Below are 16,667 nucleotides of genomic sequence, written 5' to 3'. Positions count from 1 at the left end.
GTATCCTTCATCTCCCTCTGCTCTCATCTTCCGTTTCCCCTCTTTTCTGCCTGGTCTTCTGGTTGTTCCCCATTTCCCCTTCTGACCCTCCTTTGCTTTCCTCCACCCACCCCACTCCTTATTGCTGCATGTAAAAAGCTGCCTCCAGATGGGTGTCTCCTGGCACTGACCAATCATTGCTCTTACACTGTAAGCTACAAGAAGAAGGGCAATCGACTTTCCACATTCTTGGGAAGCTCAAGCTTTTTCTATGTGTACATTCTACCGTGTTGTTCTGTCCAAACAAAGGGGGGCGAGGAAAGCAAAGATCCAGTTCCCCTTAACTGCCCATTTGAAGATAAACACATATTCGCTACAACCTTTACAGTGGCGACTGACATTTTTATTACCCATCAATTTGAATAAGTGCTAAAATGCTTTAAAAAGAAATTTGCATAGTGAAATGTAGGGGTGAACAAATCTGCCAGTTTTGGTTTTTCACACTTTCCCGTTTTTCCATTTTTAAGTTCCGTTTTTCACATTTCCACATCACTTTGTGGTTTGTTTGTTTTTTAAAGCCCTCGTGAACATCCATGAGCACTTTACTGTGACTTTCTCCTATGTACACATTTTCTATGCCATTTCCCCTAATATACACAGTTTTGCAGACCAATTTCCCCATAATGCTGCATTTCTGTACGTTATTTTCTAAATTATTGGCATTTTGATACCCTTTTATAAGTAATAATGCTATTTTTAAAAAGCCATGGAGGGGAGGAATCCTTTTCAGACCCTGCAGTTTTAGCAAGATGGTTAAAAGTGGTGAGCAGAAAAGAGGTTCTGTCATATTTATTTCTTCATCTGAGCATGGTAGGGTATGAGCTCTATGGAACACTCTTTTATCTATTTAAGGAATTGTTATCATCCTCTTCAGCCAAAAAAAGCTTGCATAGAAACCTAGGGTGACTCCAGAGAATGTCAGTATTTTTCAAGTTCATGCTTTAGGTTTGTGCATTTAAAGTGGATTAAAGCACTGTGTTGCCCAAGCACAATAAATCCACTTAAAACAAAAACAAAAACACTGCATTTTCTGATGACTTCTGATGCTTAGTGATAACCTGTGTGGCAATGGGTGCCATTCTATTGTGTGCTGACTTGTGATAGTGACATATTGCACAGGTGAGCCTACCACAAGCCGGCACACATTTACAAAAGTGACATATTGCACAAGTGTGCCAAGTTGTGTAGGCTCACCGGCGCAATGTGTCACTACCCATATCAAAGCCCTGCTTTGCATCTACACCTGTGGAGGTTGCACTGCTCTTCCGTTCTGTAAAAAAAAATCAGGCTTTTTTGCAGTTTGGGAAAAGTTGGAGGAACAACAGGGAAAAACACAGGATGGCTAGGATTGGCAATGTAGATGCACTTAGCACTAAAGGTTCTAAGGTGCAGTGTGGCTGGTGGGGGAAATGGAAGTGAATGAAGCACAGTGATTCCACATGTATGGAAGGGCTTCCGCTCAGGGAAAGAGCATCTGCTCTTCATATAGGAGGTCCAAGGTTCAATCGCTGGCATCTTCAGGTGGGACCAGGAAGGATGGACGCTTGAAACCCTGGAGAGCTGTGGACAATACTGAGCAAGTGTTATGTACCGGTACTGAGCTGAATCCTAGAACAATAGGATCCAGAATGCAGCAGTCTGATTGGTCTGCAGGAGCCACCCAATCCAGCTCCAGGTGGAAGTGAATCAGCAACCTGATTGGCCTGCAGGAGCAGCCAATCAGGCTGCTGGCAGAAGTCAATCCGCAACCTGATTGGCCCACAGGTGCAGCCCTGAACGATCAGTAAAAGCCTAGTCTGGAAGTACTGGTGGTAATTCCTAACCAACGGGCAAGTGCTACTGGTGTGTGACTCATCCTTCCCCATCCCCATCTCTTCCAGGAAGAACTGCCCACCATCCTGAAGCACAAAAAGAACCTTCAGAAACATATTTCGGACTGGAATGCCATCAAGTTCCGGTACTGAGAGGGGGAGGGGAGGGGAGAGATGGTGCGGGAAAGCTTGACAAATTCAGCAAAAGAGATCCATTGGGATCTGGCTGCTTTTGCCCAAGAGCAAAAACAGAACTAATTCCTTGAAATGTGGCCCTTCCTCAGCCATGGGTCCATCATCATCTTTGGGAAGTCATTTTCTGTTACATCAGCTCTGCTTTAAACATTCTCTGTGCTGCTCAAAGGCCGTGAAATAACCGAGTAACTTATTTGTAAAGGGGATTGTAGGCTGACACAGATGGTTCTGCACAGGGCCAGCTGATGAAGCTTCTGACTCGACTTTAGTCATCATCCTTTTTCTAAAACAAACAAACCGAAAAAGGAAAAGGCTGGGGAAGATGGGGACATGGGGGTGGCAGAAGCATCAATCTTTCAGTGTTAGATCAACATGGACACTGAACTGATATACACCCTATATCTACTGAGCCTCTTGGGCTTGCCGATCGGAAGGTCGGCAGTTCAAATCCTCACAACAGGGTGAGCTCCTGTTGCTCGGTCCCAGCTCCTGCCAACCTAGCAGTTTGAAAGCACACCAGTGCAAGTAGATAAATAGGCAGGAAGGTAAACGGTGTTCACTTCGCCAAGGATTAAGCCAGAAGGAGAGTCACTGTGCTAGTTCTCTGGCTGATGAGTCACTGCTGCTTACCATGAGAGAGAGGGGAAGGGGTGTTGTAGTGTTGAGCAAGTCAGGTCGGTGTGAACACAGCAGCAGAGACCACCCAGCATTCCTGCTGGTGCATTTACACCACACTGACCTCCCCGCTGCTTCACCCCTTTCCCTCCCAATAAACAACCTTGACCCACCTGCCAGGAAGCTAACACAGCAGCTTCTTGATTAGCATGCTGTCTGAAACCGGCCTCATGGTTAAGCCAGCCTTGAGCAGACGCCTACAACTTGAGGTTAGCTGCATGCGTCAGACAGGTCATCAATCTCTATGTCTAACACATTATTGTATAATTTTTGAATGCCACCAACTCAACTCTTGCCTCTGGCTCTTCTTTGGGAATCTGAAGTCTGAACCAAGCTGCCAAGAACTCCAGCAACAATACCAGTGGTGCCGCTGGCCCAGCCCCATCATCTGCTGCCATCAAACTAGAAAATCTGAAGGAAGAGGAAGAAGAGATGAAGAGGAGGGTTGAACAGAGTAAGGTGGGTGTGAAATGTGGCTGGGGTGCTGGGGATTGACATTCCCCTTCTCAGTTAGAAGGAAGCATGTTTGTATAGGAAATGCCCAAAGATGAGGGGTGTAGAGAGAGAAATACGACAGGAGTGTTGGTGCAGACATGACCATGCAGAACTCCCATTGATTGTGCTACAATGGGCTGTGGGTCATTGTTTAGATCCCACAAAGGAGATCCAAATGGCAAACTAGAGCAGTTGTTGATATTGGTGGAGGAGAAATTTGATTTGGTTCCCATTTAAAAGCGAACCTCCCCAATTTACACTTTCTGAAACAATGCACAAACTGAAACTCTGCCATTCCCCCCCCAAAAAAATTTCGCATTTCTCTGAATTTTGCAGTGCTGTTCTCCAATCAAGCAATGTGTATAAAAATGCATGTACTCAAGTAAAGTGTTCATAAAAATGTGCATGTTCATGAAAATGGCACACAAAAATGCATTATAGTAAGGAAATTTGTTCTGCAAAAATTTGTCTGTTCAGTGAAATAGCATATGAAAGTGTGTATATTTGGAGACATTTGCACTAAAATGTTGAAGAGGATGTTTCTTTTAAAAATCACAAACTGATGTGGAAAATGCAGAGGACCGAAGTTAAGCATGGAAAAATGAGAAGCCAAGAGAAACAGAAACTGACAGATTCACCCATCCCTAGTTACCGATGTGATTATTATCCCAGAAGCTGCATGAGATTTAGAGTGGAGTCAGTGTGTGCCAAGTCACATTGCATCATATTCTTCCTACTTCATAAGGTATTAAGGACCTTGCAATATTTACCAGGTTGGAGTAGGAGGTATAGACACACAGCCTAATGATCTCTTAGATCCCACTTGTAGATTTTTTGTGTCCTGAGATGTATTTATGCTGTGTATCCTGGAAACAAGCCACCACTAGGGAAGAGGGAGAAAATCATTTTAGTTCACATGTTAATATGAATCCACCGAATGCACACTTCCTGAAACTATTTGTGAACCAAAACACAGCTATCCTTTGAAAACCGCACTTCTCAAATTTTTGCAATGCAGTTCTCCAACCAGATAATATTTACAACTAGGCATATATTGCGGGAAAGTGTGCATTAAAATGTATATGCTGGTGAAAGGAACTTGCAAGAATGTCTTATAGTACAGTACATAGATTTGCCTGCTAAAATGTGTCCATAAGACAAAATTGCATATATAAAATGCTGGTGAATTCTCATGTAGAGAACCGAGAATGGAAAAACGAGAAACTGACAGATTCATAGAGCCCTAGTCACCATCTAATTGTGTCACGGTGAGGATATCGCAGGGAGCTGGGATGGTGTAGTTAACAGGAATGGAGGCTGATATATTTCTGTGGTTTGCTCTTTGTGAAGGGAACAAAGTACAATGCTTCCCCTATCTCATTTTCTAGGATGAGTACATGGCAGACCTATATCACTTTTCAACCAAGGAAGACAGCTATGCTAAGTACTTTATCAAAGTAAGTCAATTCCCTTATCTTATCTCTCCTCTCCTTTGCTCCATCCTTCATTGTAAGATGGTTTTGCACACCTTTGGGTAATTCTCAAAGTCTAAAGAGGCATTTTTGTTGGAGTTCTATAATTGCATCTCTCAATTTTCTTCTTCCTGTTTTGTGAGTGTATATTTTCCTTCCACAACTACTTCCCTTTGCTCTGTTTTCTGTGGGCCCCCTAATCCAAATCAGGGACTTCTGCAACTATCAGAAGAGAAAAATTATACTGGGAAAGGATGCTGTTTTCTGAAAATGTCTAGCTAGGTCTTCCCTTAAGACCTACCCCCCCCCCAGTCATCTCTGCATCTCTGTAAAGAAACCCATCATTATCATCACCTCCCTAATTCCTCTTTACTCTTTCTAGGGCAGGGATGGGAATTCTGTAGCCCTCCAGATGTTGCTGAACTTCCATCAGCCCCAGCCAACATGGCCATTGGTCAGAGGTGATGGGAGTTGAAGTCCATCAACATCTGGAGGGCTACAGAATTCCCCACACCATTGCTACAGGGTTAATAGGACTTGCAGAAGAAAAACACCAATCAGGGGAAAAAATACATGTGCATTTATTTTTCTGTCTGGCAGTTGATGGAAATTCAAGCAGAGTACCACCGGAAGTCCCTGGAATCTCTGGATACTACTCTGGCAGAGGTGAAAGAGACTCACAACCAGCCAGGTATTAGCTGAGCTGCATCTTTTTATTTGCCACGTTGGAAATAAGTTTGTTCATGCTGGGTCACCTAGAGCTTGGGGGGATGCAGTTTATTGTTGTTGTTTTGTTGGCGGTTCCCCGTTTGCACGTCACTGTATTTTATTGTGTTCCTGAATGTCTGTCTACACATAGTGTAGCTTCCCAGTGTGACCCTATGTACACAGCTCATTGCAAGTGGGGGCCCTGCTATTGCTTACAGAGAGCTGCCTTCATTAGTCATTTTCAGGGCAGCTTCAGTGATGTTAGCCAGGGACATGGGAAAGACAACAGGTAACATGCAAAGCGGGAGGCAGTGCAAGACAGGAGTGCCTGGCGTGCTATGGTCCATGGGGTCACGAAGAGTCAGACACGACTAAACGACTAAACAACAACAACAACATGCAAAGCACAAATTCTGAAGCTCCTCCGATGCTACAGTGACGCTCTTTTTGTAACTGGACTCTGAGACTGGTACTTTTTCAAATTTATTTTGTATTGCATGTTACTGTATTTCTTATACACCACTCTGAAAACGTCAGTTGAAAGCTGGCCTAAAAAGATAGACTACAAACAAAGAAGAAGTATCTGAAGAAGTGTGCATGCACACGAAAGCTCATACCAAAATAAAAACTTAGTTGGTCTTTAAGGTGCTACTGAAGGAATTTTTTTACAAACAAAGAGTCTCTGAGACCCACTAGGACCGAAAGAGAGTTGATTCTGCAGAGCAGTGTGTGTGTATGTCCCCAAAATAGACTTTAAAAACCCACACTTCCTGTGAGGGAAAATGACACACCAAGAAGAGGGTTAGGCAAGAAATTCTGTTGCTTGTGTAGACCAGGGCCAGCCTGACCATTAGACAGAGTGAGGTGATGGTGTCAGGCAGTTGTGGGTGTCGTGAAAGCAGAGCAAAGTGTTAATTGTTTCATTCATTGTATTTTTATTGCCAGGGAGATTTTCTGCTTTAGACACCCAAAGAACTTGGTTGGCTGTTGAGTTCTAATATGTAACTTGGCTTGGGTGTGTGGAGACAAGCATCATTTGCTGCTTGCCTCAGGCCTGGGAAGGGTCTGCAGGAGCTTTTGGTATGGACCACTGCTGGGCTGAGTTGGCTCCGCAGTTGGATGGTGATGAATTTTGGAAACTTCCCATCCCATATGCACCGTGGGTTTTATTCTCTCCCTCTCTCTCCCTCCCTCCCTGCTCTTTTTCAGACTCCCCATTCCCAAGAGATGCAGCTGTGATAGGGGTGTATGGGATGCCGCTAGAGACTCACCTGAAGGCTTCTGGGCGGGAGATTGCCGTCCCCATTGAAGCTTGTGTCATGATGCTGCTGGAATCGGGGATGAAGGAAGAGGTAGGTGCCACTCACTTGCCCAGCCCTTCTTTTGCCACAGATTTCCTTGCCTCACCTTTCTTCCACTCTGCAGGGGCTCTTCCGGTTGGCAGCTGGAGCATCTGTGCTGAAGAAGTTAAAGTACAGCCTTGCCTGTGGCTCAGGTGGCCTGGATGAATTCTATGCAGATCCTCATGCTGTGGCAGGTAGGATATTAAATTAATGTAGGGCTGGGGAACCTGTGGCCCTCCAGATCTTGTTGGACTCCATCTTCTGTTAGTCCTAGCTAGTACCACCCAGTGGCCAGGGGTTTCATTAGGAGTTGGAGTGCAACAACATCTAGAGGTCCACAGATTTCCCCAGCCCTTATCAGAGGTACAGTGTACCTCGGTTTACAAACATAATTGGTTCTGGAAGTCTGTACTTAACCTGAAGCGTACTTAACCTGAACCGAACTTTCCCATTGAAAGTAATGGAAAGTGGATTAATCCGTTCCAGACGGGTCCACGGAGTGGAGTACTCAACCTGAAGCGTACTTAACCCAAAGTATGAGTGTAATTGGTTCTGAATGTCCGTGCTTAACCTGAAGTGAACTTTCCCATTGAAAGAAATGGAAAGTGGATTAATCCGTTCCAGACAGGTCCGCGGAGTACTTAAACTGAGGTATGACTGAACTGAGGTGTACTTAAACCGAGGTATGACTGTACCAGATAATTAAGCAGCAGGGAGTATCGTGATCCGGGAGAGAGGGAGAGGCATGTTCTACCTCTAAAACAACATCTCTTTGCTTCCATCTCAGGTGCACTGAAATGTTACCTGCGAGAGCTGCCCCAGCCCTTGATGACCTTTGAACTCTACGATGATTGGCTTAAAGCCGCAAGGTACATTGGGACTAGGAAGATAGGCTGCCTTCTTCCAGCTGACACAGTTTGTGATTTCACCTGAATGCTAAGATTAGGTGAACTTGACTAGCAATGGAAATTGCTTGTATTATTGCCTACTCTGGGAATGACTGAAACCTGTTGCAAATGCTACTAGAAATTAAAATTGCATGTGTCAGGGTGCACACAGAGTTGAAGAGGAGCAGAGGGTCTCATTACAAAACTAGCAAGGTAGGGGGAGTTAAGAAGGATGACCCCTTCCAGCTGGGCTTTTTTTTAAAAAAAAACACCATGAAAAGTGTTGTGATTAGTAACATACTCAGCTTAAGACAGAGTGAGCCAACATGGAACCCTGTGAATGTTTATGAATGTTTCCCACAATCCCTGACTATTGGGCTTGCTACTTCTGGCTCAAGTGCACAATCGACTCAGCATGAATCCGTTTGGAAAAAATGAGACTTAGTTCTAGGGCCAAAGTAGATGAAATGTAGAAGATCTGCCACTGGCTGTCCCAGAAAATCAAGTTCAGAGCATTGGCACTGGGGTGAAGTCTCTAAAAGCTATTTTGCCCATCTCAATCCCCAAATAAAGCTGTTGTCTGCCTCAATGGAGTAAACTACGTGTGCTTTTACCCCAGAGGAGAAAACAGCACCTTGAGGTTGGGGATGGGGGATTTAATTTAGTTGAAGAAAACGATATGAAAGGAAAATGGGTTTAACACTGTCCTCCAGCCCCACAGCTCCCATCAACTTTGGAGTTCTCAGCCACTCTGCTTTAAAATAAAAATACCAGTCAGGAAATGCTTGTGCTGATCTTCTGCATCTTAAGTAGTTTGGTCCCAAGTAAATATTCATTGGGTATTATGTTTCTCAGGAACTAAGGCAAATGAATTCTTTCCCCCAACATGTGATGTTGGACTGTCACTTGAAATACCAGGTGGCGCAATAGTTAGAATGATGGGCATTCACATCCAAAGCACATGACTTCCCCCAAAGAATTCTGGGAACTGTAGTTTCACCAACAAAAGAGCTACAGTTCCAGCAGCTTTAACAAACTGCAGCTCCTACTATTCTTTGGAGGCAGTGATGTGCTTTAAAAGTGCTTGAAAGGGATGGTGTAGATCTGCCCTCGATCTGGGAAACCTTGGCTCTGATCCCTGATCAAGCCATAAGGCTCACTGCAGGACCTTTGACCTGTTACTATCTCTCACACCTTAACCTACGATACAGGGCTCTTGTGAATTTAAATAGAGTAGTCCCATCCAGTGTTGCTACTCTGAGCTGATAGGAGGAAGGATAGGATTTACACCTGTGGAGCTGCAGCAGCAGACTGGCAGCCAGACATGATTGAAATGCCCACAGACATGAGAAAATAAAGATAAGACTCCATATAAGCAATTATCCTTTGCTTTTGAAGCTTGTTGTAGCCCTCCTCACCTCTCCCTTTCAGTATCAAAGAGCCAGAGAATCAACTGGAGCATCTTCGGGACACTTGCAGCCGTCTCCCCAAGGACAACTACAACAACATGAGGTGTGGCACACCTGTTAGTATTTAGGGGCTTTAAGACGGAGCTTGGTAGGTGGCGCTTATACCATCACTGTCTCTCGGTGCTGCAAAAAGCCTGCTGCATTTCTGTTGTTACGCGACAGACAGGCAAAAGAGCCCCTCTTGAAATGTCAAGGCAGTGGTTTTCCTCGTTTTCACTACAGTACTTGCCTTTTCCTAACAGGTATCTGATTCGTTTTTTAGCCAAGCTGGCTGAACAGCAGGACGTGAATAAGATGACCCCCAGCAACATTGCCATTGTCCTAGGGCCCAACCTGTTGTGGCCCCAACAGACTGAAGGGTAACTGTATAAAACTGCCAGGATTCATTTTCCTCTGGGGTATTGGGGAGGGGTAGTACTGTAGAGGGAAGTGAGGGGCAGATGGGGCTCGTCAATCTGGGAAGGTAGCCCATCTAGGAGAAGGAAAACTCTGATCCTAAGCCTCCACTGCCTTGCGGGACAACTTTGGGAAAAGAAGAGGCTAAGGAGTAAACGCCACACAAGTCCAGACTGGAGTCCACAAGGCAGTTGGATGGTGCCTTGTACACCTCCTTCCGGCAACTCCTGCAGCCGAGCTCACGCCAATCATATTGCTCTGCTTTCCTTTGGACCGCATCAGTGAGTCTGGGGTGTGTGTGTGTTATTGTATGGGTAGCCCAGGACCTCCATACACATTGCCCAGGCTTGCACTCTGGGGAGGTCTCTTTGGTGCTGTTAATACAGCAGTTTTACTTCACCCCTGGAGGCACACTCCATTGTCTCTTGTGACAGACAGATGCCAACAACCTCATTCTCCACTTTTTGGTTTAGCATGTATTCAGTAACTGAACTCTTTAGAAATATACAAGTGTCAATTGTAATTGAGAATGGTGCTGCGTACACCCATACCAAGAATTCCAGAGGCCATCCAAGGCAGCTTATCCAGAACTTCAAAATGTCTAGAATACATGTGGAGAACTGCTGGCCCTCAGGTCTAATTAGGCCCCACAAGCTTCCCCATTTGGTCCGTGGTGCTGCTTTTACTAAGCCCAGCCTACCTGCCCTATGCCAGAAGTCACACCTGTCCCCTGGTATGGGACAGTAAAAAGACATGGGGTTTGCAGACACTGCCAACCAGCTGACCAGCGGTGCCTGCAAACCCCTGCCTGACAGCATGCCTTCAAAGTCTGTTTGCAGACTTTGTTTGGATTCAAATCACATATGCAAAGAGACATTTTCCCTCCCTGTTTGCAAGAGTGGTTTGAATGCAAACAGGTCTTTGACGGTGAGCTGTCAGTGTCAATCACTAGGTTGGCTCTGAGACCTCAGGTGATTAACCAGTAGATGGACTTGTGGGAGATGGGGGAGGTAAGGATCCCTTCCACCAGCCAGATCCAGTTCCTCCCCTGTGATCTCAAAGGTGCCATTTTCCTTGTCACTACAACAGACTGATGGGAGAAGTCCAACCTGTGGAACGTCTGCTTTCCTCTAAGGCTATGGGGAAAACTGAAGACTTGTCCCAGATAGGATGTGGCAAGTCTAGAAGTAACTTTCAGTTATGTTTTTAAAGCACATGTTCTTTCCTTCTCCTCAAATGGAGGAAAAAACAGGTTGTGATGCCCTAACAGAAGGGAAAACACTCTGTCTGGTTCCTCTGTGAACTTTAAAGAGCTAATATCTTAATTAAAACAGTCCTAGATTTGTCACCTCTAGCCCAGGCATCCCCAAACTTCGGCCCTCCAGATGTTTTGGACTACAATTCCCATCTTCCCCGACCACTGGTCCTGTTAGCTAAGGACCATGGGAGTTGTAGGCCAAAACATCTGGAGGGCCGCAGTTTGGGGATGCCTGCTCTAGCCTTTTAAAAGGCTTGTATAACTTGAGCTGCACGGAAAGAAGAATTTCACTGACTTCACTCCCTCCCATCAGAAACTGTAGAGGAAAAGTTAGGATGAACAGTCTTCGCTTAACATAGTTCCTGTTGCTGTCTCTCAATCTCTCTCCCCCAGGTGCCAGGTGCAACTAGATATGGCTTCTGTATCCTCCATCCAAGTTGTGGGAGTTGTGGAACCCCTGATACAAAATGCTGACATCCTCTTCCCAGGAGGTAGTCCATCATCTGTTGGCCTGAATTTTTCTTTACCCTGGTGAGGAGCTGCATTACAGCTTCCATCATCCCTGACTCCTGGCTTGACCATGTTGGTGGGAGCTGGAGTCCAGCAACATCCAGAGGGTCACGGGTTCCTTGTCCCTGCCCTCATAGAACTGGCAAAGTCTAGGAATACAATTATATGATCTTAACCCCTTCATGCATTAACTCGCCCTCAGGTTGGTGGTTATGTTTGACTGCAATCCCACCAAAAATACATAAATAACCACCTAGTTATAAGGAACTCTTGGCCAGGGTCTCTCCTATTGTCTATGAGCGAGCCGCATCTCCTGGATCATAAAGATCATGAGCCATAAGAGATGGAAGATACCAAAATTTGAACTTCCTCCTGCAAGGGAAGACTACAACATTTCATAATGGGTATGATTCAGTACTTCAGATCGTCTCAATAACTTTGTCTTTCTCCCCTTTTTTTAAAGATATTGACTTTGATGTATCTGGCCTGTTCACTCCCCCATCAGACGTTAAAGAGAGAGATGTCTCTGCAGCAGAAGAACCCACGTCTTTGCTTCTCTCTGCTGAACCAGCTTCACCACGGCCCGGGGAAAGGCAAGTAGTATAAGCATATGTTTTGTCGCAGTTTTTCCTGGAACTGTGAGATACGTTTGTTTATACAGAGCCACCCAGGTTACAAGGTGCTTTACCAAGATCTGGCAGGTCTCTACTTCAAGGAGCCTACAATTCTATGATATAGAAGCAGCTTTATTAACACAATGAAGCATTAATCATGCTCTGGATTCAACCTATCAATGCCCTACCCTCCGCTAGATTTAGTAAGCCGGGAGGGACAGGGGTCAAGAAGGCATGCGGTTGGGCGTATAGCTCTTGAAACACACAGCCTATCTAGCCTGGTGCTAGACTGAGTACCCAGATGGACACAGCTGAGTTCAGTTGGGGCCATTCAGCTCACCCAACCAAGTCTTGATAATTATACACGCCAACCCCTTCATCCATGATCAAGCTGTGGATAAGCACCGTCTTATTATGGACTGGCATGGCATCCAGTAACAACAACACCAAACTAGAGGGCTCAACATAAAGAGAATCCTTCAGTGGAAGAGTTTGCTCAGCTGCTCAAATCTGTTTGAGAAATACAGCCTACACACACAAACCCCACTCGTGTCTTTTTGAGCCAAGAGATCAGACTACAAGCAGCTTACAAGCCTTTTTACCAACTGACAGGAAAAATTCTGAGGCGACCCCTGGAACAGTCCTCTCAAAGGTGACCCAACCTTCGACTGAAGCTGCAGTCTCTTTGCCTACTCCTGTTCCTGCTGAGGATGCTTCAAAGAAGTGTAAGTCTTGTTCTTGTGGGTGCTTCTGTAGGAACTGTTTGCTCCAGAATAGGCTCTGCCAGCTTGTGCAGCTCTTCTGGGGAATCCAGACGACATTGCTCTCAAACTGTACTTGTGTGCTCTCCCCCCTCCCCCAGGCCCCCACACAAACACACCTGGCATCAATTGTGATTGCAGCACTATCCTTACACTAGTTGAGCTCCTTTTTGCAGGAGAATATTTTGTGGAACAAGTAGAATCATTGCCTGGGGAAGGTGCTTCCAGACAGGGGCTTAATTTGCAAGCACACCATTGGCAACAAGCTTTTTTACTTATTGGGTTTTCCCTGGAAAGGGTAAATTTGATTACCAGTGGTGCTAATGAGGTCATGTGGACCCACTGCAAAAAAACCAAAACCAAAACTTGCTTGCATGAAGAGAATCCATCCTCTAATAAACCCACACCTGGAAGCAATCTGATTTTTAATATAGTCCACACAACAGTTGTAGGAATAAAAAATGCCACTCCATATTTCCCCCCCCCATTAAATCCAAATTGCCCTTTCCCAGGAAAAATCTGTGATTTGTGACCATTTGCAATATTAACCACCCCCACTTGTAGCACCCAGTCTCTTTTCCCACACCTTACTTTTTCCACACTATTTTCCCACACCTTAGCACACTGCATTGCTTGTTAGCATATCTGTAATTTGCTTTCCTGCAACATGGTCCTTTCCGCCATTAACATTTTCCCACTTTTTTTCCTTTGGCACAGAAGAGCAATAGCTCTTCAAAACATATAAATCATAATGTTTTATTATGAATGTGTTTAAAGAATGATTGAAAATCTGCACAGCTTACAAAGTATTTTCGCTACTGTCAGGAAACTTGTGATTCTAAATGACAAAGTTTTGCAACAGTGATTAATTGTTGTAGCACTTTTTGTCAACATGGCTGGAAACAATGGCTGCTTACATCACAAGTTTGTAGTGCAGTTGGGGACAGCTGGACAGAATCCAGGTTTCAATAAACTTCTCAGGTTTTAGTTATGCTTTGCACCATTTTAATCTACATCTTTTTCATAATCATCACCATTATTGTGAAGAGCTACATTGTGCAGTGGAACTCTTGTGCATGGCTTGTTCCTGCAGCAATGTACCAGAGTTGAGATCCAGCCGCCAGTGTTGTGCTTTTCATTTATGCCAGGGATGGGGGAGGTATTGGACTCCCACCAGCCCACAGCCAGCCTCACCAATACCCAGGGACAGTGGGAGATGGAGAGCCACAGCTTCTCCCATTGCCAAATTATATGCATTTGTAGTGTGGGTGGGAGTGCTGTTAGTGGAGGAAATAACTCACTGTGTGGATCCACAGTTATAGCTCCACTTTCAGGTGACCAGAGAAAAGGCATTACTGTATTTGTACAATGTTGCAAGGCCGTAATGTGGAAGCAGGCTATGCCTCTGGATTTCCTGTTGCCTGTTTTGGGGGCTTGGGACTTGATCTACAACCTGCTTGTAAGGAAATCATAGCTTTTCAGAGGAATGGGAGAGAATCCTTAGAAGGGAATCTTTATTCCAAACTTGCAAAAACACACTTGAGGACAAGCACTGGTAGGAGAAGAAATTAGGAGGGGTGTGAGGTGCGGAGCTGCTGTGCGGAGAAACCATACAGATAACAAGTGACATCCACGAGGCGAAAATTCTCAGAACCTGGATTTTGTTTCATTGTTTTGCTTTGCAGCAAAGCGAGTTGCTCCACCCCGACCCGCGGTGCCTCCGCCCATAGCCCAGCCTCGAACCCCACCTCCTGTGCAGCTTCAGACCCAGCCTCCTGCCCCAGACTCTCCTTCTATCCCTAAAGCAATGCCTCGAAGAACCGTCGGAGGAAGCGTGCGCGCTCCCTCTGTCCCTCCGCCACTTCCACCCCAGCCAGTCAGGCGTCGTCAGAGTCGCAACGCATCCCCATCCCCGAAGCCTCCTTCAGAAAGCAGGACCAACGAGGCAGATGAAGCACCTCTTTCTCTTCCTGGCGACAGCAGCATGGAAACATCCAAGGAATCCCTCCCTGTGACAACAGAGCCCAGTGAAGGCCCACCTGTAGAAAGAAGCAGCTCTCCATCTGCACCAGATCTGGAGGTTGATGCTCTGGATAATAATGAAGAAGGAGCTGCAGCGTAAGGAAGGAAAAGGCGCAAGATCAGGTGTGACCCTGGGCACATCACACAAGGCTAGTAGCTCTTGTGGGGACATAGAGGTGCCATATTGACACCTGTCATTATTGCGGCTTGGAAACCAGCACTTGCGTCTGCAACCTCAAAAGCAATCTCTCTTCTTCCATGTGCCTCTGCTTCTTGCTGCCTTTTCCACTATTCATGAACTTTTGTATTATTTTCCTACTTTGTATTATTTTGAACTCTCCTCCCTGGTACTCCTCTGACCTTTCCCAAACAGCATTCAGATGCAGAGCCGGAGACATTTTTTTTAAAAAAAATCCTTCCAGCATGTAGTTAAGTTGCACTGTATAACCTTGTTCTTGATGCAATAGTTCATTCCAGGCTGAGAGCATTCAGACATATGATTCACTTCCCCCACTGCTTTCTGATGTGGTACCGTCCAGAATTCTTCCATTCCGTCTAATGCTCCATTCTGTATAATGTGCAGATCTGCTTTTTTGTGCTTTTAATGGCTTTGCTTTTTTTTCCCTTGAAGAGAATTCAGAACCTCAACAAATCCTAACAGGGTGTGTTCACTTATTTCCACTTTCTCTATATCCCACCTTAGCTCAGTCTCAGGGATTATTCTGTCCCTTTACAATGATTGGTAGGGATGTGATTGGCAGAGTGGGTGGGCCATTTGAAAAGCGACCCTATGTTGATTATTTGCAATATTTCTAGTTATTTTTTATAAGGGCAGCAGGTGCAGCACAATAAAAATCAAAAGTGCAGTCCAAAACACAATTGTCAGCTGTGAACCCCAAAAAGGATCTTGGACCTTGAAGAACTAATGGAACTAATTTTACGTGCAGCTTTTCCCATCATAGAACTGTAGTAACCCTAGAAGCTGTCACCAATAGACTCCGCCTTTTTGCCGCTCTTTAAAGGTAGAGGCTTGGTCCGAGTTACAGTCAGTGTATGTATTCTCACTGTGGAGAGCCTAGACACAGGGCTTGTTCACATATGCACGCACATCGCTTTGTTCCTCTATGCAATTATTGGCAGATAAATGTGTGAGCACCATAAACTAATTCCCATCTTGTTTGAGCTGATCTGAAAATTTGTTTGGACTTTGCCACACAACACCACAAATGTGTATTTGAACCACTCATAAGTTTGAAGATGGGTGATTGAAGGATAGGGGACTTCCCACCTTATATTCTGGATGAGCTTTTCGCTGCAGGCACACTGCCCTGCAAACTTTAACCGGTTTAGTTGTTGTGGCTTCTCCAAGAAAGTGTATAGCAGTAGTTTTGTAATAATACTTTGAAAGAGATGTGTGGTGCCCCATTTAAGGAACTACTATTCTCAGGATCTTTTGGGAGAGGACAATTAAGCTCATTTACATTTGCAATGCAGACATGACCTAATAAACTCTTCATATGGGTTTCCTTAAGATTGGAAAGGTGACCACTTATTTTTATACATAACTGGTAAATTATTTTTTAACTGTATGGTCATATTTATGGCTGAGAGAAGGAGCACGTTCCTTCATTTTTTAAAGAATGTGTCTGCTTTGCTTGTGTCAGAGATAAACTGAACTCCTGGATAGTTCTTGAGAAAATCCTGTTAAATGACAAGAGTGCTCTGTGGCATCTTAAGGTTTTAATAAATATATTGCAGCATGCATTTTCATGGTCCATAGTCCTCTTCATCAGATGCAATTTATTAAATACAGTATTTTTTATTGCTTTTTGTCTTTAGAGATTTGCAGCACTTTCTCTTACCTTCACACATAGGTTTTGTCTGTATCATCAAATACTGTAGAGCCTCTTACTATTGTGTTGTGTTGCTTTAAATGTATACAGCATAAGCTTTTGTGGGATGAAGTCAACTTCATAAGATGCTTCTCATGGAGTAGACTTCAGCTTTGGGGA

General features: G+C 44.8%; 1 protein-coding gene across 1 annotated transcript in view; it reads left to right on the top strand.

Moving 5' to 3' along the window:
• SH3BP1 (SH3 domain binding protein 1) overlaps positions 1 to 16,667 on the top strand; it is a 43,100-nt gene that overhangs the window by 19,994 nt on the left and 6,439 nt on the right. Inside the window, exons 6-18 of the mRNA XM_060279434.1 lie at positions 1,920 to 1,996; positions 3,044 to 3,179; positions 4,604 to 4,672; positions 5,288 to 5,378; positions 6,605 to 6,747; positions 6,821 to 6,932; positions 7,526 to 7,607; positions 9,057 to 9,137; positions 9,337 to 9,453; positions 11,142 to 11,239; positions 11,722 to 11,851; positions 12,485 to 12,597; positions 14,319 to 14,754. Coding sequence (XP_060135417.1) covers positions 1,920 to 1,996; positions 3,044 to 3,179; positions 4,604 to 4,672; positions 5,288 to 5,378; positions 6,605 to 6,747; positions 6,821 to 6,932; positions 7,526 to 7,607; positions 9,057 to 9,137; positions 9,337 to 9,453; positions 11,142 to 11,239; positions 11,722 to 11,851; positions 12,485 to 12,597; positions 14,319 to 14,754 — 1,685 coding nt within the window. The remainder of the gene's footprint in view (positions 1 to 1,919; positions 1,997 to 3,043; positions 3,180 to 4,603; positions 4,673 to 5,287; positions 5,379 to 6,604; positions 6,748 to 6,820; positions 6,933 to 7,525; positions 7,608 to 9,056; positions 9,138 to 9,336; positions 9,454 to 11,141; positions 11,240 to 11,721; positions 11,852 to 12,484; positions 12,598 to 14,318; positions 14,755 to 16,667) is intronic.

This window comes from Zootoca vivipara, chromosome 10 (assembly GCF_963506605.1).
Source record: "Zootoca vivipara chromosome 10, rZooViv1.1, whole genome shotgun sequence".
In the NCBI taxonomy this organism is placed as follows: domain Eukaryota; kingdom Metazoa; phylum Chordata; class Lepidosauria; order Squamata; family Lacertidae; genus Zootoca; species Zootoca vivipara.
This window is presented reverse-complemented; position numbering and strand designations above follow the sequence as displayed.